Genomic DNA, 22,567 nt, shown 5'->3' on the forward strand with positions numbered 1-22,567 from the left:
TTTTAGTAACTCAATTCTTCTTTCAAGTTTCGCACCTCGCATGTTACTACTTCTTACTCCCTATGTACACAATGCTCGTCCGTGGCCGTCAGTAGAACTTGATTATTAGTTTAGTACTTCAGTGTAACTATATATTTTATCTATGTCACAGATTAGTATATAGATAATGATGTTTTTTTTTCACATGCATCTCAAATTTGAAGTCGTGATATATCTATATATTATGTGTACCAGTACCACTCAATCTGTGTCCAACCAAAAAATAATCTCAATTCAATCAATACTGGTTCGAAAGAAATAAAATCATTCATCCCCTCTCAATCTTGCGTTACTTGTCTCTCTCCCCATTTTTACGTTTCATATAACACTACATTATTAATTTACTACTATAAGAATAGGGTATTTTGGGAATGTTTAAAGCGTGCTTTAGTTGAAAACAGATAAAATGTGGACCAAAAGACAAAAATTCAAAATTACCTTAAAAAATAAAAATAAAACACAAAAATAAAAATCACAGCGTAGGTTGCTGCTGGGTGCTGGCTGGCTTTTGCTGCTAACATTGACATGAACAACACAGTAACACACACTGCAAAATGACTAAGGACCCTTCATCGATTTCGGATCTTCTCTCTGACTAAATCGATTTAACTAATTCGAGGATTTTGGATTTTAGTTACAACCCCCACCCCCAAACAACAAAGCTCAAGTTACTACTACTACTTCCTTATCAAAATCTGCTTTCATGGCTGCTTCTGCTACGATTCGCGTTTCTCGTTGTCGCTAATTGTCTTCTCCTTCCCCCATTTTCATGTAAGCTTCTTTCCCTTTTGCTTCCCTTCTTAACCTCGTTTTCACTATAGCGTTTAGCGTTTCATTATGCGAAAGCAACAAGGATTTGTGGTTTGATTTCTGAATAACACATGTTTCTGTTTATTTTGATTTTCCCATAGTGAAGCTGATGATAAAAGCAGCGTAGATCTGTAAATCTATTCATCGCATTATCTGCGTTTTGTGAGGAGGAGGAGGAGGAGGAGAAGATGTTGTGTGCTTGTTCAGGCGAACAATTCCGGTTCGAGGACCAGCCTGGCTCGCCGGAATCCCTAGCTACAAGAGATTTCTCAGCTAGTGGACTTTCTTCTCGAACTGCAGGAGGCGATTGGGATTCCAAACTCGATGATATTCAAGTTGACGAAGCTGAATCGACTCTAAAGGAAGCTCTCTCACTCAACTATGAGGTGTGTTTGTTTAGCCTACTCATGTTATCAGTTTTAATTGGAACTATCTTGATGTTTGATTTTTTTTAATTTTGTGGTATTCGTGTGTTGTTAGGAAGCTAGGGCTTTGTTGGGGAGACTTGAATATCAGAGAGGTAATTTTGATGCAGCGCTTCAGGTGTTTAAGGGGATTGATATTAAGGTCTTAACTCCAAGGATAATCAAAGCCATTGTTGAGAGAACTCGTCCATGTAAACCACGCTCCAAACCTCTTATTGTGCCTCCCACCTCAATGTCAATGCATTCTGTTAGTTTACTTCTTGAAGCAATCTTGCTTAAAGCTAGATCACTTGAGGAACTCGGCTCTTACAAAGGTACGTATGGAATATTTTAACTCTGGTGCTCTTCAGATTTTTGTTGCATTGGAATCTATAGCTAGTAACATTGTTCTGCTGTTTTACCAGAGGCTGCGGAGGAATGCAAAATAATACTTGACGTGGTTGAATCTGCATTGCCAAGTGGCATGCCTGATGGTATCAACGGATTCTCTAAACTGCAGGACATTTTTCAGAAGGCCCTCGAATTGCTTCCTTTACTGTGGACTAAAGCAGGGAATCATCATGAAACTATTGCTTCATATCGCCGTGCTTTATCCAGACCTTGGAATTTGGATCCCCAAAGGTTAGCTGTTACGCAGAAATCCTTGGCTTTGATTTTGCTGTACGGGAGTGTTGAGGCATGCCCAAAAGACAACATCGAGGAAGCAATTGTGTTACTGATGTTACTTGTAAAGAAGATGGTGGTTGGGGACATACAGTGGGATCCAGAACTCATGGATCATCTCACTTACGCTCTTTCAATGACTGGGCAGTTTGAAGTGTTAGCGAACTATCTAGAGCAGATTCTTCCGGGTGTTTACACCCGTGGGGAGAGATGGTACCTTCTCTCCCTTTGTTACAGTGCTGCAGGGATTGATAAAGCAGCCATTAATCTATTAAAGATGTCCCTAGGCCCTTCTGAATCCAGACAGATACCACACGTTCCTTGGTTATTGTTTGGAGCAAAGCTGTGCTCTAAAGATCCAAAACACTCAAGGGATGGCATCAATTTTGCTCAGAAGCTGCTCGACTTGGCAAACAATCAGAGTGAACATCTGTTCAGCCAAGCACACAGGTTCCTTGGTGTATGCTATGGAAACACTGCAAGAAGTTCCAAATTAGACTCTGAACGGGTTTTCCTTCAGAAAAAGACTCTGTTATCACTAAATGAAGCAGCAAAGAGGGCCAAGGATAATCCGGAACCGGACATTATATATAACCTAAGCTTTGAGAATGCAGTTCAAAGAAATGTTCAGGCGGCTTTGGATGGTGCGGTTGAGTATTCTAGTATGGTGGGAGGAGGTTCAACTAAAGGATGGAAACATTTAGCTTGTGTCCTTTCAGCGGAGAAACGGCTTAAGGATGCTGAATCTATTCTGGACTTCACCATGGAAGAGGCTGGTGACATTGAAAAGTTAGAGCTTCTGAAGTTGAAAATTGTGCTTCAGATGGCTCAAGAACAACCTAAGCAGGCCTTGAAGACATGCAGCAGCTTGCTGGGCCTAATACGGGCGCAGGATAAATCTGAACAATCTGAGGTACCTAGTTTGGGTTTCATAATATGAAAGAAACATATTCTGTGAATTCTGTGATATCTCTGACTAATCTTATTCTCTGTTCCCAGATTTTGCTTAAGAAATGTGAAACGGAAGCTTGGCAAGAGCTGGCCTCCGTCTACGGAAAGCTAGGTTCATGGTCAGATGCAGAAACATGTCTCGAGAAGGCAAGATCCATGTGCTATTATTCTCCCAGAGGCTGGAATGAAACAGGTATAGAGAAAAGCAGCCATTAACGAACGCATTAATTACATTCATAATATTTTCGCATAGATAAGAAGCTCAATACATTTGCATCTAATGGTTGGGACAGGTTTGTGTCTAGAAGCTAAATCACTTCATGAAGAAGCTCTAGTGTCCTTCTTCCTCTCGCTCTCAATCGATCCAGATCACGTGCCCAGCATTGTTTCTATAGCAGAGGTTATGATGACATCCGGAGGTGAATCACTTCCAACCGCTAAAAGTTTCCTCATGAATGCCTTAAGATTAGACCCGAGAAATCATGATGCGTGGATGAAGCTTGGGCACGTTGCCAAAATGCAAGGTTTGTCACAGCAAGCTGCAGAATTTTACCAAGCTGCATATGAACTAGAACTATCGGCTCCAGTACAGAGTTTCACTTGACGTGCGGGCAAGCTAAGTGAAAACAGGTAACAAAATCCTCTCGGGCCTCTAAATAAGGTTGCAGAGTGGCAGATACTTGACTTGAAAGCATTTGATAAATAAACTTGAAGTTCTAGTTTGTTGGATGGTATCATGGTAATGTAAGAACAGCTACCAATTTTGAAGGGTTATCTCACAAATCTACCTTATGTCTCAGGCACTTCCTTAGGTAAAAGAATACCACGATTACTCACCGATAGTATTCAGTGTAAGATCTGTTTGGAAACCAAGTCTCACCTCATCTACGTTGCATTGATACTTGATAGTAAGATCTAAGCCGCATAATTCTAATAGACCACCTATTTTCTATTGGGAACAATTGCGTATTGGCGGTTCCCTTACTCTGCAGCGAGACCTGCAACCTGGACCTATACCGGTCCAGTACTTTGTTTGATAAATTTTGGAAGTTTTGTTTTTGGGAAGTAAACAAAATTATTAGTTACATGACTAAACTGCTAATATAAGTGCGATGATAGAAATAAATCTTTCAGCCATTTTTCTCTTGTAAATGTGATGTCAGTACTCCTAAACTTCGCCACACATAATTAAAGCGGTGCTCCTAACCTAAACTTGGTTCAAGATTGTAAGATTTTAAGTATTCTACTTTACAGTTTTCCTCAAAGACGCAAACAGATTTAAAACAAAAGGTTTTCTTCCTCAAGCAGTCAAGCTCATGAAACGTTGTGCCGTTTTAGCACTTGTAAAATTTGAGTTTATGAACGCTTCCCAGCCTTCCAGCCCAAGTCATGTAGACAACAACATTCAGTCACATTTACCAAAGAAATGAAAGTTCTGTATCGTCAGAGATTATTAAACCATTTTAGATTATTAAACATGCACTCCGAAACGAGGAACTTTTTCTTCTTAATTCATACTGCATTTTAACAGCAGAAATTATGACTAACGGACATTTACATATTGGTCTATAGAGGATATATATATCATTACACTAAAGAACTACTAGAGATGGTAACACACATACTCCAAAACCTAAACTAAACGTTGCAGCTTGACTGACAAGTCCCTCTGCGGTCCGTGGTTGCGTGAAACCTCCACGTAAAGACATAATCTTTGGACTCACATGCAAGTTTCGTAACATCACAAAACGCGTGCATGTACTTCTCCTTACCTTCTCTTTCCCACTCTATCCTCACCCAGCAAGAGAAACCATTATTCTCAGTCGTCACCGGAATTTTGGATTCACAAAAATGGATCATCACTTCCCCACAGATCCTCTTCCCTCTCACCATCGAATCCAGCCACGAGCACTCGGGCTGCCCCATCATCTCCTTGTACGCCGAGTTCACGAGTCTGACCCTGTTGCTGGAATCTGTGATCACAGAGGGCAATTCGTCTGACTCTACTTCCTCTTCAACCTCACTTTGAGATTTCTTGTTGGTTTGAGGCAGTGGAGATGGGTTGGTTAGTGGGTTTATGTATGCTACGTTGATCTTTGAGCAAACCGGCCTTATAGGCTGGGGTGATATGACTCTGCTTGTTGTGATTGTGGTTGTGACGATGGGTCCTTGTAGTTGCTTCAAGAAATCTATCTCTTGTATTACTTCAGCCGTCTTGTTTAGATCAATGACACCCTTTCCTTTGATCTCTGGCTCCATGCATTTGGAGGGAAGAGGAGGAGGAGAGCATTGAAGAAGAGGCAGAGTCACCAAAGCAGAAGAGCCACCATTCTCCAAGGCGTAGCCAACTTGAGTGAGGTTAGGTAAACCATGATGAGTGAAAGCCTGAAACGACAGCGTTTTAATTGGGCCAATAACACGTTGCGTAGTAGTAGTAGTAGTAGTAGTAGTGGTAGAAGAAGTGGGAGAAGAAACACATGACGACTTCGGTCTCTTCATAGCAAGAGAAGAAGGACCCATCCCACCTCGTCCTCGCTTACGGGTTCTTGTAGGCCGCGCTTGAAGCTGAGGCCAGAGGTTACGAAGGTAAGGAGATTGGCTGATCTTGTGAGACATAGAGGAAGAAGGGTCATCGTCGTTGACACGAGGCGTCCCGGGCTTAGGAGCAATGGGTCTGTATTTAGACAAGATCTCAGCAGTTTTAAGAGTTGTGGTAGAGTGAGAATGGTGCGAATGAGGATTGAGTATCTTTATCATGACGTCAAGCTAGGAGAAGATTTAAAAAAGAACTCAAAGAAGAAGAAGATGTTGAGAGATCAAAGAGATGTGATGAGGTAGGGAAGGTTATAAGAAGAGGTGAAGGGCCAATAAGAGAGTGGCGAATATTAAGGAAGAAGGACATTTGGGAAGAGAAGGATGGGTACGTGTTAGTGAGGGTTGGGGATAGGGACACGTGTGAGGAAATGAGTTAATGTGCCGTTTTTACAAGAAGGTATTGGGGATATGTGGTTCGGTTCACCAATCACAGAGGATGTCACCGCAACGCGTGTTGTTGCTGGGCGTCATGCGTGCCAACACCTATCCCCGGCTCTGTTTTTTTTTACCTTTCTCTTCAGTTTTAGTTTTTGTTAACCACATGCAATGTACTTAAAAACAATATTCGAGGGCTTCTTTTTTTCAAATTATTTTGTTTTGAAGTGTTAGGCGTTATTGGCGTCAACTTTGCTTCTTCGAGATAGTTAGAGAGGTGTGGCTAAGTGATTGGTGGGTTAGGGAGTAACACGAGGCAGTTGCAGCGTCTGTCTGCTCCATGCAACGGTGGGAGAGAAGGAGAAACACGTGGTGACTTTTTAGTTGACGTCTGGGGCTTCTTTTCTCGTACGTGTCTTGATTTTGTCATCCTTTTTTTCTTAAAAACCTGACTTCGCCGTTTAACATCCTATATTTGGTCGACACACAGAGAGAGAGTGGAGTACTCTTCTCTCTTTCTCTCTCGTCTCTAGAGTTCCGCTTTGGTGGTTTTGCCAGCTCTTTTACTTTCTCGATCTCAAATCTCAATCTGAATTGCGGAAAAGTAAAAATTCGAATCATTACAATTTATTAAAAAATAATTCTGTATACGTTACTAGTAAAAACTGCTTATATAATTACAAAAAATTGCTACAAAATCATTTATAACAAATATTACCTACAAGAAATTACAAAATAGTCACAAATTTTTAGATAGGTTATTTTGTGGCAAATTTGTAAGTTTTTGTAGGAAAACAATTACAAAAAGATACAGCTTAGAATTGTAGCTAATTTACTATAAATATAGAGACTAAATATTTGGTAGCACTTGACTAATCGTAACAAATTGTTGCTTAATATTTTTTTAAATAATAGGAATTGTTTATCTACAAACATATTGTAACTTGAATCGTAGTAGAAATATCTACAAAATAATTGTAGCAATTTAGCGACAAGAGAGGCTGAAAATTTTGACCCCAAAATATTTAGTTTCATTATAGTTTAACTTATTAAAAGTTATTTGTTTGACAAAAATAAAATAAAATACAAGTCTATGTATTTGTTTTAAAAATTAAAGTTATTTGTTTTAAAAAAAGTTATTTATTTGAACATTTTGACCCCAAACTCTTTCACAAAACTTTTTAAACCAATAAAATACAATTTTGATATTAACTTCCAAAATATGTTAAATGTTTTTAAAAAATTTCTTTTATATACAAGTCTACGTATTTTAAAAATTTTAGCACAAATTATGATAATTACTGGATTATTTTATTTTTTAAAACAAACTGAAGTAATAATAATTATATGAGTTTTATTAACTTTAAAAAGAGAAAAATTTTCATTGGCTAATCCACAGAGACCAGGATTGCACTTTAATAAATATTCCACCGTTGATAAGTTTAGATCCAACGTATCAAATCTTTTTCTTCTTTTTTTTTTTTTTTTTTGTAAACCCTACTCCTTCTCTATCTCTTCTTCATTCTTCTCCTCCTCCTTGATCTCGTTTATTCAAAAAACGAAATCTCCTCCCCAGATCTCTTTACACAAAACCCCAAATCAATTAACCCATTGGCCACTATCCCTTTTCCTTCCTCAGATCTCTGAGTTCCATCTACAGCCTTCGGCAGTTCAACACCACCACATCTCCAAGGCTCCGCCGTTGTTCACCACAGCAAATCTTGAAGCTTACGCTGTTCACCACCACCATAGCTCGAAAGTCTCGCCGTCCTTCACCACCACTACATCTCAAAGGTTCGTTTACCACCGTCGCATCTTATATCTCTGCCGTCGCATCTCATATTATCAGCCAACAAATCTCATATCCTCCATTGTTGTCTGAATTTTATATCTGACTATTTATTTTCAGATCTTGTCGCCGTCAACACTCTTCAATGTTTAAAAGGTAAATCTCTCGTTTTACTTCTCAAATCAACAAAAAAACAGTTGGATTTTCTTTTATTTCTTAGGATCCAAAGAAGGGAAAGCATATAGAGAAGAATCTGTCCAGTGAAAAAAAGAGAACGGCGGAGAGGTGGCGGAGGAGAGCGGCGGAGAGCAAAAACCTTTCTCTGTTGAAGCATTTTTTATTTTCTATTTCAATTTTATTTTATATAATTAAAATCATTTTTGCAATTTAATAAACAAATTGTTTTGATATTTTAATTTAATTTATAATCCCCAATTTTTTTTCTTTTATTAAAACTATATGAGAAGGCCACATATTAATTACTGATTACTTCGTGGCTACTAATCCACAGACATTTACCTGATAAATTAGTGGCTATATGAAGCTAATAATTACGCAGCTTTCAGTCGCTGTGTGTATCAAACTTACATAGTAAATCGTAGCAAATAGTAGCATTTGCCCATAAATTATGTAGTCTCAAATTTGTAGCACTTTGCAACATTTAGTGACGATGGAGAAGTTTGCTACTACCAAATAGTTACTAATTTTTTTTTGTCGTAAATATATAACAAATCTTTTTTTTACTACTATTATCATGAAATACTTACGAAATTATTCGTAACTATATGACAAGTTTTTACTAGTGCGTTGTGTATGGGCTTTAATGCTCCATCCACGTTAAAGATATTATAAAATGCGAGATTTTACCGCAAATATTTAAGACGCGCGCGCGGGGTCATATATAACCAATCAATGAAAAAAGAGAGAGATAGTCTTTTCTCGAAGATTCTATACGTACCTGGATTCTTTCACAAATCGTACAAAATTGACCATATACCAAAGCCAACACAACATGGGAGTGACTTGAACAATGAAGAGAGCATAAAAAGATTTAATATGGTTACCGAGTATTGGAAAACTCTCTGTATAGCTGTATGCATTGCAATGGATCCATTGATATGTCCGTATAGTATCATGAGTAAAAATATAAACATATATCTCAACTCCTTTTCCATAGTTCACTTGCCATTCGCCAATTCACCATTTTCCTAGGCATGCGATCGCCAGGTCCTCTCTTTTGCCTGTTGTCGATCCTTAATAGTAATGAAAAGTTGGTGCGTCTAAATCATGCATGGTTGATTAATAATAACAACTACTATAATAGATTTCGAATCAAAACAGGTTGGCTTCATGTCCTTTATATATTCAAATACCTATTTTCATTTATACTGCAGAAGTTCTAACATATTTTCTCAAAGATGAAAGCATATAAAATCATCAATTCACATTGTTTACTACGTAATTAAATATTTTAATTAAAAATTAATTGAGAATAAGTGAATTGATTGATATATTACATGTTTTTTGTACCAGTGCCACCTTTCAAAGATGAAAATATTGCATGCAAGTATTATGTACTACCTAATTCATTTTTTTCTTTATCAATGTAGTACGTAGTCCGAGTACCGCTCTCTTATTTTATTTTTCTTTGTCGATTTCTGTAATTCAAAGTTTCAAACACATGTAAGATACAAAAGTAATGGAAATCCAAAATATCTAGAACCGGGGCAGTACCGATGCACAATTTTCCTAGGGCATGCATGCGCCTATTGCGAATTCCTCTTTTTGGTTGTTGTCTATCCTTTATAGTGATGCAAAAAAGTGGGCGAGTCAAAGTAATATGCTTGATTAATGGGAAGACGGTCGATTTCCCCACGAGAACTATGATATCGAGCCAGATAGAGCCCGTTCTTTACCCTCGGTCTGTATACCCCCGAAAAAAAAGTTCAAAACCAATATCCCCTGAAACCAAAGTTCAAAATCTATATCTTCCTGATTCTGGATTATAGCGGTTTAATGTCTAAACCCGAGACCAAACCACATATGTCCCGAAAATAAACCAATTGTTGAACCAGATTCCTACACTAACCCGACCCATTTATCATAAACCCAGAATCCCCCCCAAATAAAACCTAAAATCAATTATCATTGTATCAATGATCGTGATGAAGAATAACATAGACGAAGATTTCACAACTGAGTGGGAACGAATGAGATGATCATCGAATGTAAACGAAATCATAGACATCAGCATGAACCTAAAGATACATTTTAATATCGATTAGACACATGGTAGTACGGACAAAAACAAAATGAAGAGGAGAGAACATATCACTCACCTGATTGCCAATGTTGAGAGGTATGAGAACACCCACCACAGTGTCGTAGATTTGAAATTTCCACTCACTCGTCTTCCACCTCTTGTCACATGTGCAGCAATCGAATCAACAAAGGCGTTGTGTAAACTAAGGAGGGAACAAGTAAAAAAAAGATCAGTTGTGCCCTGCATCTGCATCTGAAGCCATCAGTTGCCGCTGGTTACATAGATCAGATCACCAATGGATTAGCATCATTAAACACGAGAGAAGCCTGGTGACAGATAATGTTCTTACCAATCTCCTAATTTAGCACTGCATCATCCAACTCACGTGGCTTGTTAGTAGCTCCTGTAAATGATTAAGACAAGCAAAAACAGAATATATATATGCCAACAGATTGAACATTGGATTTGATAAAGACTGAATTAGCTGGAAACGAAAATCTTACCAATGACAATCGCCAGAGAAACTAGCTGTTCAGCCTCACCCACCTGAATCAGTATAGCAAAATTGTAACATTATGAACCATGAAACTAGCTGGAAGAAAATTCAAGAATAAGAAGCAAACTCAATAAAAAGATTGATTATGAACCATGAAAATTGATACAAAAAAAAAAATTGATTTTAGGTTTTATTTGGGGATTCTGGGTTTTATGATAAATGGGTCGGGTTGGTACAGGAATCTGGTTCAACAATTGGTTTATTTTCGGGACATATGTGGTTTAGTTTCGGATTTAGACATTAAACCGCTATAATCCAGAATCGGGGAGATATAGATTTTGAACTTTGGTTTCAGGGGGATATTGGTTTCGAACTTTTTTTTGGGGGATATATAGACCGATGGTAAAGAACGGGCTCTATCTGGCTCGATATCATAGTTCTCGTGGGGAAATCGGCCGTCTTCTCCTTGATTAATATTTCTATCCTCTATGACACTGTTCAACATTTCTATTGCGTTTTCCTATATATGGTTCCTACTTAGTGAAAAAGATAATATGAAGGATTATTTTATTAAGTACAATGGAGAGAGTTTATATACAGATACAAGAGATTCTAGGGTATTCTAGAGGGAGTAATTACAGAATCATATTTACATAAATAGAAGATAGTGAATATCAATCAGAATAAATCATAGGTCATGATTTATCCTTGATACGCCCCCTCAAGATGGAGGGGCTTGGCGTAACTCCAATCTTGCCGGTGAGTGTTACAAAAGGCGCCCGTGAGAGTGGTTTGATTAAAGCATCGGCGAGTTGATCCTTTGTAGAAACATGAACAACACGAAGTGCTCCAGACTGAACTTGAGTTCGAATGAAATGATAATCCAAAGCAATGTGCTTCATCCTAGAGTGAAAGACTGGATTTGCACATAAATATGTGGCTTCCATATTATCACAATATATCGTTGGAGTCTTTGGTAAGTTGATGCCGAGCTCCGTAAGGAGAGAACAAACCCACATTAGTTCCGCAGATGTATTCGCAACCGATCGATACTCTGCCTCTGTAGAAGATCTAGCCACTCCTTTTTGTTTCTTAGAAGACCAAGATATCGGATTATGACCCAGATAAACCACATATCCATTAGTGGAGACATAGTCATCAGAATCTCCTGCCCAATCCGAGTCAGAATATGCATGAAGGGAGAGATTATTGTGTCGTTTAAGCATTATACCATGCTTGTACGTTCCCCGAAGATACCCTAATACTCTTTTAACAGCTTGCCAATGATCGGTCGTGGGACTATGCATAAATTGTGATAAGCGGTTGACAGCAAAGGATATATCAGGGCGAGTGAATGCTAAATATTGTAGACTCCCTACAGTGCTTCTATATTCAGTGGGATCGGACAATCTGATGCCAGAATGGAGGTGAAGTTTTGGTGCGATGGCCATAGGAGTGGCAACGGGCTTGGCCATGCATATTCGTTCGACCAAGAAGATCCAGAATATACTTTCGTTGGTTGAGATGTAGCCCAGCTGATGTCCTTGTTGCCTCAATCCCCAAGAAATAAGACAGATCTTCATGTGCTTTGACTGAGAAGCGATTTGCTAACGCATCAAGAGTAGTAGTGAGGAGAGTATGGTTATTACCGGTGATAAGAATATCATCAATGTAGACTAGCATGTAGACCACAGATCGTCCTTGCCTCAAGATGAACAACGATGTATCAGCCTTGGAATTGTAGAAACCAGTTGCCAAAAGAATTAGCAGGGCCTCAAGAAATTAAAGGGAAGTTTCTTTAGCTTCCTCTTCTCAAGTATGTCCCGAATATATGTCTCTGAACTGGTTGTGTATCCAAACCCTTGATAAATTCCATCCCTGGTTTCTCTCTATAACCAAGATTGCACTTTTTGATAGATGCCGTAAATATATAAGCTGGGGTGAATGCAAAATAGTATGTACTATTATGTAATACGAGGTTATTATGGTGTTCTCGAATAAATTATGTCTCTAGCTTCATTGAAAATATATTTGGGATTTTTTTTTTCTTCTCTACCCTGGTGTAAAAAGATAATTCCAATGTGGTGTGTGTGCGGCCAATCGTTGGGCGTGGAGAGTATCCAAAGTGAGAGTTAGAGCACCCAAATTACAAAAAAAAAGAGACTTACTCTGGGTCTGGGACTAGTTGGAAGCTCCTTACTCACACTTCAAGATTCACTACGTATACCGATATTTCATTATATACTACACGATCTGGACTTCTTAGTTTGGTAGTGAAAAAGCACGGCTATGTGATGCTTTATTTGTTTCTTAACACGAGTCACACGTGTTAAGGCATGGAAAAGTTACATACAAAAAAAATTAGTTACGTTTGTTCATTGGTTGTGCTAGCTGCTTTCTTATAATTTTAGTTTCACACTCATTTATTCCCTCCGATTAATTGTTTGTTGGTATTAGCGTTTGCGTAGCATTTTATATATACATATAGCGTGTATTTTTATTTTAAATTTGTTAAAAATATTCTTTTTGGATATTATTTTTCAAAAATACATTTTTTGAATATTTTTATTTTAACCTTCTTTTACATAATTTTAATAGGTTAAATTAATTTTTAGAATTTTTTTTAGTTTTGAAGAGTTAAGGTTTGGAAACACGATTTATGAGTTGAGTGAGAATTGCGTCGGTCGTCTTCCCCATCGATTCCTTCTTCAACCATGTCTTCCGATGAGCTGTTTCCTAACGCTGCTTACATCAGCACACCCAGGAAATGTATCCTTGGAAAACATCTCTCCAACATCCACTTAGAGACAGTTGAATCCAACAGACTAGCTCTCCGTGAGCTTCTCTTCACTGAGGATACCATGGCGAGTTTCGTCGGAAAGAGCAGTGCTTATTATCAGTCGTCCTCCGCTTCTCTCTTATGTCTCTAAGCCGACAGGCCATTTTCGCCGAAACGCTAAACTGGGCCGGTCCTAAGGTTGGGGAGGCCTAAAGCTTTTTTTGTAATATTTTTAAAATATAATAATTGTAAATATAAGATACATAAAAAATGAACATTCAGAGGTTCAAACTCTCCCCAAAAGACATTTATTCGTACTACATAACCATTTCAGCTAAGAAAAATTTATATAGCCTAAAGCACATGTTTTGGCTGCCTTGTGGGTGGGCCGGACCTGACGCTAAATATGTTTGGGAAGTTCATGGCAATATTTGAAGAGGACCGGAAGAACTCTTTAGCAGGTTTTCTTGCATTTCATAGGGAAGTGTTTATGAACCTGTCTCAGCCAATCAAAACCGTTGTGATCTCCTCCGTAGGCTGTCTAGGGGGAGCTGTCTTTGGTTATACACTAGGGACTTTGTTGCCCCAAAGCACAACGCATGCATGGGATTCAAGCTCTTGTTGGTGGGCCATGTTTCAAGCTCAGGCTTTTGCTGGTGTTGCCAGCGTGTATTTTGCAATCACAGGCCTAATTGAAGGGATTAGGGGCAAAGAGAGTCTTCTCTCTGCCATGGTAGCAGCAGCAGGATCTGGTGTGGCTTATTTTTTTCTAAGTCAAGATTGGCAAGGACGACCTATCAACGTTCTCTATACCGCCATTGTGTTCACTGTAATTCAAGGATTATTTTATTGTTTGTCAGATGTAATCATATCAAAACCCAAGTACAAACAAACAAGAAGTATGCTCCATAAGATTGAGTTGGAGAAATACGAAAAAGAGTTTGAAAAGGCTAATCTGACCGATTTTATATTGATGTTGCTCACTGATGGTTTGTTAAAGAAAGCCAGCATTCCACCAGGAAGACAACTTTTAATACTACAACATATCCAGAGTTCCAAATATCTCGTGAAAACCATGCTAGTCTCACTAGGTCTAGAGAAGTATGAGAAGCACTTCAAGGATGATCATTTAAGAGATTTTGCTATGCCGTTTCTCACTGATGAGGATGTTTTACAAAAAATTGTACAACGGTGGTACACCAATTTCTTGACACATACGCTCAACTGTAGTGGTTGAAGAACTACCCATTTGAATTCATGATAGGGTTCATGAGTTTTTTTGTGTGTGGCATATTTAAGATGGTTCTTGGTTTTTTGTCTCAATTAAGACTCTAAAGTTGATCGTCACCATTGTTATGGTCAGGTTTGTATATTGTGGCTCTGATTGGCTTATTCAAGCTGAGTTACCATAAATATTTTAATTAAATGAAATTTGAAGTAAAAATTATGTGATAAAAACTGCAATTTGATGTAATGAATCACTGAAAAAATATAATTTATTAATCTTATTAAAATCATTGACCGATGACATTTCTGTTGTAGATATTACAATATGTTCTATTGAAGTAAATTTAATTTAAAATTATTGATAATTATAATGATTATTGAAAAATATTAGTTAGTACATTTAATAAAATTATAAAATATAAAATAATTTTAATATACTCAAAGTTAATTTAACTTTTTGTAACAATGGAAATTCAAAAGAATATTAATTACATATTTTCCATATTATTTACAATCTTATCATTTTTAAATTTTGTGCCTATTTTCATTTCAAATTAAAATTAAAAACAATAATTTTGGGAGATCTTTAATTAAATAAAACAAAGACAATAATTTTTTAAGGGAAATTCTCATAAATACCACTAAAATGAGTTTTTTCCAAAAATACAACTTTTAGTTTTTTTTCCAAAAATACCACTAAAATGTATTTTTCTAAAAATACCACAAAATAATACATTTTTGTTAGTGGTATTTTGGAAAAATAAAACTTAAGTGTGGTATTTTTGGAAAAAAAAATTAATTATGGTATTTTGAGAATTCATATTTTTTTAATTGATAAATGACTTAATTAAAAACAAAATATAAATTATTGTATTTTATAACTGATTTTTTAATATATAAAATAAGTAACTCAACTTACCACATCTCACAAATTGCTCTTGATCTCAATCACCCACATAACATAAGAAGAATGATAAAAGCTTGTTTCACCCAATTGTAGTTCTAATTCTCTATCTTAATTCGAGAACTTAATTACTCGTAGTTTAAATTTTGGTCTCTATCCTAATAGTGGTTTTGCCAAAAAAGTAATGCTCAACAATACTAAGACCAGCTATACCGGTCGATTCTCACACAGTTGCTCATTCACTAAAAACAACTAAATAATAATAAAAGGAGAAAGAAGGTGAGAAACGATTCTCAATTGAGAATCTATATAACCGCCTCTCGTTTCTTGACAGATGTCACATAGTCAATAGTTGAATTTTTTTCTGATTTAGTTTTTTTTCTTTGTCAACAAAAGAATTAGCTCAAACAAACCAATTTGGATTTTCTGATTTAATCTTTAAATAAATAATTATATTATACTAAAATTATTAAAATAATATATATTGAGCATCTCATTTTTTAACATGGACATGCTCTAATGTTCTTTCCAGAAAAAGTTCGTTAATGGAGTTTGAACAGTCCAAAGGACAGTAACAAAAAAAAGACCAATTGATCTGCGCTTAATTTGATCATTGAAGATATTCCAGAAATAAAAAACTGTCAATTGAATCATTAAATCATGGATATTTAATGGCAATTGCAATAGATTTGATGTTGCCCATTTTAGCAAGGTCGTTGCAAGAGAAGGTTCTTACTGTATAAATCTATGAGTCACAAAACTCAAAATCCAATGTATATAAGTATAACAGACAGAATAGAAACAATACTCATTAAGGCTCTTACAAAATTTTAGGCATATGGAAGGAAACATACTTCCTCACAACTTGGTCGATTCATCCTCTTGACACTCTTCCAACATTTCTATTGCGTTTTCCTAGTTGCTACTAATTAAGGGTCTCAAGAAATTATAGGCAACTTTCTTTAGCTTCCTCTTCTCGCTTATGTCCCGAATATATGTCTGTGAACTGGTTGTGTATCCAAACCCTTGATAACCTCCATCCATGGTTTCTCTATAACCAAGATTGCACTTTTTGATAAATGCCTTAAATATAGAACTGGGTGCTTTGAAGTTACCATTTCAAACTTCTTTCTCTTATTACTCTTGCTCTCTTTTTGATACTCCTCTAACCTACGTTTTTGAGCACCATTCCCCAGTTTCATACCAATGCTTGCAAGTTTACCTTCTAGCTTTTCAGACAGGTTGCATGGCAGATCCGTTTCTTCGTCTTGCTCAGCCGGCTTCCCAAATTCAATCAAACACTTAGCTCTGCTATGCAACCAAAATTATAAGTGTCAATATTATAAGGGCTTTGTCATTAGTGTAAAAATTTGAAAACCAATCAAGTACCTGGAGCTGTAAATGATTACAGACGAAGAACTTGGTGATGGCGAGAATGAGAGTCCTACGACCTCACCAGGAAATTCTTGGTAGCTCTTTGGCAAACAAAACGTCTGCAGTGGTGACCACTTGCTCAACTCTCTAGCCTCCACGTCCAACGCAAAGACCTGGTTTGAAGATGTCGAGATCACAAGCACACTGTTGTTCCTGGGATGAAAACCAGCCGCTGCAACAGATGCACCATCAAGCCTTGATATGAACCAATGCTGCCTGTAATCAGAATTAGAGCATGAATGAAAAAATATACAAGCAGGTGCTTGAATATGTGCACGCCATACTTATATTTTCTCTGCAGATATATTGACTGTGAACAAGTCTTTATTGTAAAATGAAACGGGGTCAGAAAATGTTCACCTCTGCGTTTCCAGGTTGAACACATATATGTCCCCAAAGCAATTGATAGCAGCTAACCAATCATCATTGGAGCTACTATACAATTTTGTGATTGGAGGCTCGCGAGGAGATTCACCTTCCTTCCCATCCTGGCGTGGAGTAAAAGAATGTAATAGGCCCATGCTACCCAAGTCAACAATCTGCCAACAAATAAAGTTCAGATGTTCGGCAAGGTCAAGCAAGTCAACAAAAAAAATGATTACTAGCAAACAACTTGGCACATACATATATCCTTCTATCATGTCCAGCAATTATCAGCCGAGAGGAGTCACAGCTGAAAACCATGGAATGAGCAAAAGGAAGATTCGGAAGTCGCTTTCTACTGGCACTCCATGCATTCTTTCCAAGTTTATTTTTCTTCAACTCAAACAGACTTGGGCGAACTTGATCAGAATAAGCAAAAACTGATCCTGTGTTAGAAATTGCACTGCATATGATCTTCCGGGCATCTTTACTTTTAACACGAACCAATGGCTTGGTGGAGACACGCCCACTAGAATCATCACTTATGTGAATACGAAGAATATCTAAAGAACAAGATTCTTGAACCAAGAGAAGAGAAGTCTGATTGAACACTGTATCATGTACCATTTGCATGGGTACTCTCTGAGGCGCAGGACATATATCATGTGGAGGGAACTTAGTGAACTCTTGAACCGAGTATGCATAAAGCTTTGCATCATCACCAGCTGAAATGAGCATCGGAACCCCCAAATGTGCCCATTTATGGTAACTGAAACCAACCGGCTTTTCTTTCCTGCGCTGTTTTGGACTTGTTACTTTTGCATTAATGTCTGGCCGGGAACCTGTAAAAGGTGGGAGCTTAAGAACCAAAAATAACAAAAAGTCTAGGTAGCTACTACGTACAAGACATTAATCCTATATGCAGTTTGATACACAATATGCCTAAGTCAAAATCGGTGCTAGGGTTTCTTGAAGTAGTTTGATAAGGAATTAGGTTACTAGTTTTACATTGGATTTCTATTTGTAGCCGAATGAAGAGTTCTTAGGATACTCATTCTTTTTTATTGAACGCACTGCGTTTTCTCTGCGTTTGTGATCCTAAAACTTAACACATTCAAACATGAATTTAATTATAAACCATACTGGACAATCTGATTATAGTAGAACTCAAGAAGCCACTGACCTTCCCAACTTATTGGCACTGCGACAGTTAGAGCCCTGATGTCATGTGTATGAGCCCTTACACAACCGATATAATCCCACTTCTGAGTGGAAGAAGGTTTAACATCTTGCGATTCAAATGTACCACCAGAGAGCTTATATAGAATAACCTGCAAACGAATGAACAGAGTATCAGAAAGTTGTCACCATTACAGCCAAACAGCAATATCTAATGTTCTGTTAAAGCAGGAATTTTTCATTTTAGTTATATGTGACCTTAAAATTGGTCATAGTATCTGTCTCTAGTTTCTAGAATATTTAATATATACCAATTGTTAAATGAGATTCACATGAGTGAACACACTAGCAGTATCATTTTACCTGTCCATCAGCGCCTGCAGAAAACACACGGTTATGTGTTGGGGCTGCTGCAAGGGCATTGACATCACCCTTGTGATTAGAATATGCCTGTAACAGGGTTCCATGCTGGCTATCCCAAAACTGGACACTTCCTGTACTATCTCCACTAACAAGAACTCCACACCTACGATGTAGATCATCAGCAATAGGAAAAGAAAGACACAAAACTAGTATATGAGTACGATAATTTTTATTTTTTACCTTAATGAAAGAAGTGACCAAATGCAGAGCTCAGAACCATTTCCCAGTCCTCCAAGTCCAACAGTGATTCTATATACCTCACGGCAGAGATTAGCATCCCAGCACCTTATCAGCCTACAAATAATTGTTGGGAAGCCGGAAAAATCAACATTAGCCAAATTAAAGAATATTCACTCACGGGTCTTCTTTCAAACCAAATATGCATCTCTAAGGAAATTAAATAATATGCATCTCATACAATTACAAAGTACCATAAATTATCCTCACCCATCACTACTGCCTGAAAAAATTCTCTGTGCGTCCGAACTCCACGTCACACTTAAAGCACGACCTACGCAAATTCATCATTAATGTTCCATAACGCTCTAAGCACATAAAATAACGAAGACTAAAAATGATAATAAAGGGAGTAAAGAGTTCTCACCACTGACCCTAGGCAAAGATCTATAGTAGGTTAACTTGTCGGAATCAGAGATATAATATATCCTGACGCAGCCATCATCACAGGCAGCAGCAAGATGCCTATCCAAGACCTCCGCTTTCTCATCAACCTCGTCCAACTCTGAATCATCTTCAACTCCACTTTCCTCCTCGTCATCTGATTTCTCACTCAAGTACCCGTTCTGAATCAGCTTAGCTTCTTTACCTTCTGCTTCAGTTAAAAGAGGTGCCAATGCTATTTGCCAGATTGATACTCCAATTGACTCTAGGACGATCTGAACAAATCAGATAGATAAGAGACACAATACAAGAAGCTACAAGCTAAGAATTTTTTTTATTTAAAGTGTGAAATTCACCTTCTGCTTCAAGTCAAAAAGATCCCACTCCGAAATTGAGCCATCGATGCTTGAAGAAAACAACCTAGCGGAAGACGAACCTTTAGAACCAGTACCAAACCACGCAAGGTGCGAGATTCTCGATTTTGGATCTCCATGGATGCTCTATACTCATTAAAAGAAAGTGAACAAGTAACACAAATCAACAATCAAAGCTCTAATCGTCTCGAAAAGTGAAAATTGAAAGAGAGAAAACAAAAAACAAGAGGACGTACTAGTTGACAGTGCCAGGAGGAAGCACCGGGAGAAACGAGCCAGACCTCAAGAGAACCATCCTCTCGAGCTGCAGCGACCTGAGAGCCGTCGGAGCTGGTAGCAAGAGCTACCACCGGAGATGGTTTCCAATCGATGGAGCTGCACTTGTACTCAAACATGGAGGCGACGGAGAAAGAAAACGAGAGAGATGAGAGACGACGACGCAGCAGCAAAATTAGCGTTTAGGTTTTTTCAAGGGTTTTGACTTTTTCTTTTGTTTAAAAAGCGGGCGGGTTGACCTGACCCGTTGGGCTTTAAATCGGATGGTTTCAATTTAAATACGTTGTATTATGCCACGTTGGCGAATTACAAAATAAGAAAGGGACTAAAATGAAACCATATACTAGATGGGGATGGGTAAGCGTGTTTCATAGCTACACCATATACTACTTATCATCTTTATGACTTGATGAGTTTTTAGATACTATACTCTGCTTTTCCAAATTCAATGGACAATTTTTCCAAATCTCCAGCTTTGATGAGACTCTGTTTCTTAGAAACAAAATGAAGGAACCGTCTTTACATTATTTGGTAGTTATAGGGATGCTTGTAATGGCGGCGACAATGACCTCGATGTGTCAAGCTGTGGGTAGCAACGTGTACCCTTTGATTCTGGTTCCAGGAAACGGTGGTAACCAGCTAGAGGCAAGACTGGACAGAGAGTACAAGCCAAGTAGCGGTTGGTGTAGCAGCTGGTTATATCCGATCCATAAGAAGAGTGGTGGATGGTTTAGGCTATGGTTCGATGCAACTGTGATATTGTCTCCTTTCACCAGGTGCTTCAACGAACGAATGATGTTGTACTATGACGCCGATTTGGATGATTACCAAAATGCTCCTGGTGTCCAGACCAGGGTTCCTCATTTTGGTTCGACCAAATCGCTTCTATATCTCGACCCTCGTCTCCGGTTAGTACCTTCCAACATTGTTTCGTTTTGGGACATAATATTTGGGGCATCATATGTTTTTATATAAATAGCCAATTTATCTAACTAGGTTACTTGGAGGTAATGTGAATGTTATGTCTATCACAATTAAGGAGAGAATCGTGATTTGTAGCTTGACCATTAACCAAAAACCATAATAAACCTGATCGTCCCTTCTCAATGAAGCTAGAAAGCTGTCCCTTAATAATATTACTACAGTGTGATGAATTATAAGGACGATAAATAAATGTAGCTTAACAATATATAATGTGTGATTTGCAGAGATGCCACATCTTACATGGAACATTTGGTGAATGCTTTAGAGAAAGGCTGTGGGTATGTTAACGACCAAACCCTCTTGGGAGCTCCATATGATTTCAGGTACGGCCTGGCCGCGTCAGGCCACCCGTCTCGTGTAGCTTCACAATTCCTACAAGACCTCAAAAGTTTGGTGGAGAAAACAAGCGGCGAGAACAAAGGAAAGCCAGTGATACTACTCTCACATAGCCTCGGAGGACTTTTCGTTCTCCATTTCCTCAACCGTACCACCCCTTCATGGCGCCGCAAGTACATCAAACACTTTGTTGCACTCGCTGCACCATGGGGTGGGACGATCTCGCAGATGCAGACATTTGCTTCTGGAAACACACTCGGTGTCCCTTTAGTTAACCCTTTGCTGGTCAGGCCGCAGCAGAGGACCTCCGAGAGTAACCAATGGCTACTTCCATCTGCCAAAGTGTTTCACGACAGAACTAAACCGCTTGTCGTTACTCCTCGAGTTAACTACACAGCTTACGAGATGGATCAGTTTCTTGCGGACATTGGGTTCTCTCAAGGGGTCGTGCCTTACAAGACAAGAGTGTTACCTTTAACAGAGGAACTGGTGACTCCAGGAGTGCCAGTCACTCTTATATATGGGAAAGGAGTTGATACGCCGGAGGTTTTGGTGTATGGAGAAGGAGGATTCGATGAGCAACCAAAGATTAAGTATGGAGATGGAGATGGGACGGTTAATTTGGCGAGTTTAGCAGCTTTGGAAGTTGAAAACTTGAAAACCGTAGAGATTGGTGGAGTGTCGCATACCTCTATACTTAAATATGAGATCGCACTGAAAGAGATTGTGAAGCAGATTTCGATTATTAATTCTGAATTAGCCAACGTTAATGCCATGAGTGTATGAGAGACCAGTAGTCAACTATTCCATCAGTTTTAGTTGTATAATTTTTTTTTAGATATAGAAGTAATTTACAGAGACTTCACGGTGTTTGTTTAATTTGGCTCGCACACAATTGTTTTAGGTCTCTGATCTAACTCCTTATACAAGGTAATCAAAATAATAAGAATACTGATATAACTCGAAGAAAATAATCCAAATGAAATTAGTGATCTGAATCTGAAGATAGTTGTATACATGTGGAACCAGTCCCGTCTCAAATAAATGTTAGACCCTAGATGAACTGATATTTTTGGACCCTTTTCACAAGAAATAAATTTTTTTTCTTTTTTTTTGGTCCCCAGCTCTAGGGTTTTTCCCAAGTTTTGGAGTGGTCCCTGGGCTTTCGCCCCTCTCGCCGCCCCCTTGAGCCGGGGCTGTGTGGAACTCGTAAATATGACAAGCCCTCGGGTTACAAGTCATGTGCTTGGTGATTCCCTTT

The 22,567-nt window shown here is 38.1% G+C and overlaps 5 protein-coding genes and 1 long non-coding RNA gene across 8 annotated transcripts; 4 read left to right on the forward strand and 2 right to left on the reverse strand.

Moving 5' to 3' along the window:
- The first annotated feature begins 421 nt into the window (after positions 1-421).
- LOC104759448 (protein NPGR1) lies at positions 422-4,040 on the forward strand. Of its 2 annotated transcripts, XM_087494689.1 has the most exons (7): positions 422-810; positions 951-1,235; positions 1,330-1,588; positions 1,679-2,850; positions 2,937-3,081; positions 3,182-3,518; positions 3,689-4,040. In XM_087494689.1, the coding sequence occupies exons 2-6, from the start codon at positions 1,038-1,040 to the stop codon at positions 3,490-3,492; spliced, it is 2,085 nt and encodes a 694-aa protein (XP_087350815.1). In that variant the 5' UTR covers positions 422-810; positions 951-1,037; the 3' UTR covers positions 3,493-3,518; positions 3,689-4,040. The 2 variants fall into 2 exon arrangements, with proteins under 2 accessions (XP_087350815.1, XP_087350816.1); XM_087494690.1 differs by lacking the exons at positions 2,937-3,081; positions 3,182-3,518; positions 3,689-4,040 and having other exon boundaries at positions 514-810; positions 1,679-2,877.
- Positions 4,041-4,378: 338 nt separating this feature from the next.
- LOC104757070 (uncharacterized) lies at positions 4,379-5,981 on the reverse strand. Its single transcript, XM_010479784.3, has one exon. It carries the CDS (start codon positions 5,643-5,645, stop codon positions 4,527-4,529), a length of 1,119 nt encoding a protein of 372 aa, XP_010478086.2. The 5' UTR covers positions 5,646-5,981; the 3' UTR covers positions 4,379-4,526.
- A 1,321-nt stretch (positions 5,982-7,302) lies between these two features.
- On the forward strand, positions 7,303-8,057 carry LOC104757071 (uncharacterized). Of its 2 annotated transcripts, none has more exons than XR_015585702.1 (3): positions 7,303-7,652; positions 7,768-7,803; positions 7,845-8,057. It is a non-coding gene; the product is annotated as an uncharacterized LOC104757071 (long non-coding RNA). The 2 variants fall into 2 exon arrangements; XR_015585703.1 differs by having other exon boundaries at positions 7,309-7,652; positions 7,868-8,057.
- Positions 8,058-13,591: 5,534 nt separating this feature from the next.
- On the forward strand, positions 13,592-14,422 carry LOC147923949 (chloroplastic import inner membrane translocase subunit HP30-1-like). The gene has a single exon (XM_087496579.1). The coding sequence runs from the start codon at positions 13,592-13,594 to the stop codon at positions 14,420-14,422; it is 831 nt and encodes a 276-aa protein (XP_087352705.1).
- Positions 14,423-16,032: 1,610 nt separating this feature from the next.
- LOC104757072 (WD repeat-containing protein PCN) lies at positions 16,033-20,326 on the reverse strand. Its single transcript, XM_010479785.3, has 11 exons — positions 19,947-20,326; positions 19,693-19,836; positions 19,320-19,611; positions 19,163-19,226; positions 18,896-19,009; positions 18,656-18,818; positions 18,297-18,444; positions 17,375-17,955; positions 17,111-17,289; positions 16,706-16,966; positions 16,033-16,624 (listed from the first exon to the last, which is right to left on the reverse strand). The coding sequence occupies exons 1-11, from the start codon at positions 20,103-20,105 to the stop codon at positions 16,297-16,299; spliced, it is 2,433 nt and encodes an 810-aa protein (XP_010478087.1). The 5' UTR covers positions 20,106-20,326; the 3' UTR covers positions 16,033-16,296.
- LOC104757073 (lecithin-cholesterol acyltransferase-like 1) lies at positions 20,307-22,166 on the forward strand. The gene is made up of 2 exons (XM_010479786.3): positions 20,307-20,894; positions 21,195-22,166. The coding sequence occupies exons 1-2, from the start codon at positions 20,491-20,493 to the stop codon at positions 22,090-22,092; spliced, it is 1,302 nt and encodes a 433-aa protein (XP_010478088.1). The 5' UTR covers positions 20,307-20,490; the 3' UTR covers positions 22,093-22,166.
- Positions 22,167-22,567: the final 401 nt, after the last annotated feature.

This window comes from Camelina sativa, chromosome 17 (assembly GCF_030686135.1).
Source record: "Camelina sativa cultivar CO46 ecotype springtype chromosome 17, ASM3068613v1".
NCBI classification, from domain to species: Eukaryota; Viridiplantae; Streptophyta; class Magnoliopsida; order Brassicales; family Brassicaceae; genus Camelina; species Camelina sativa.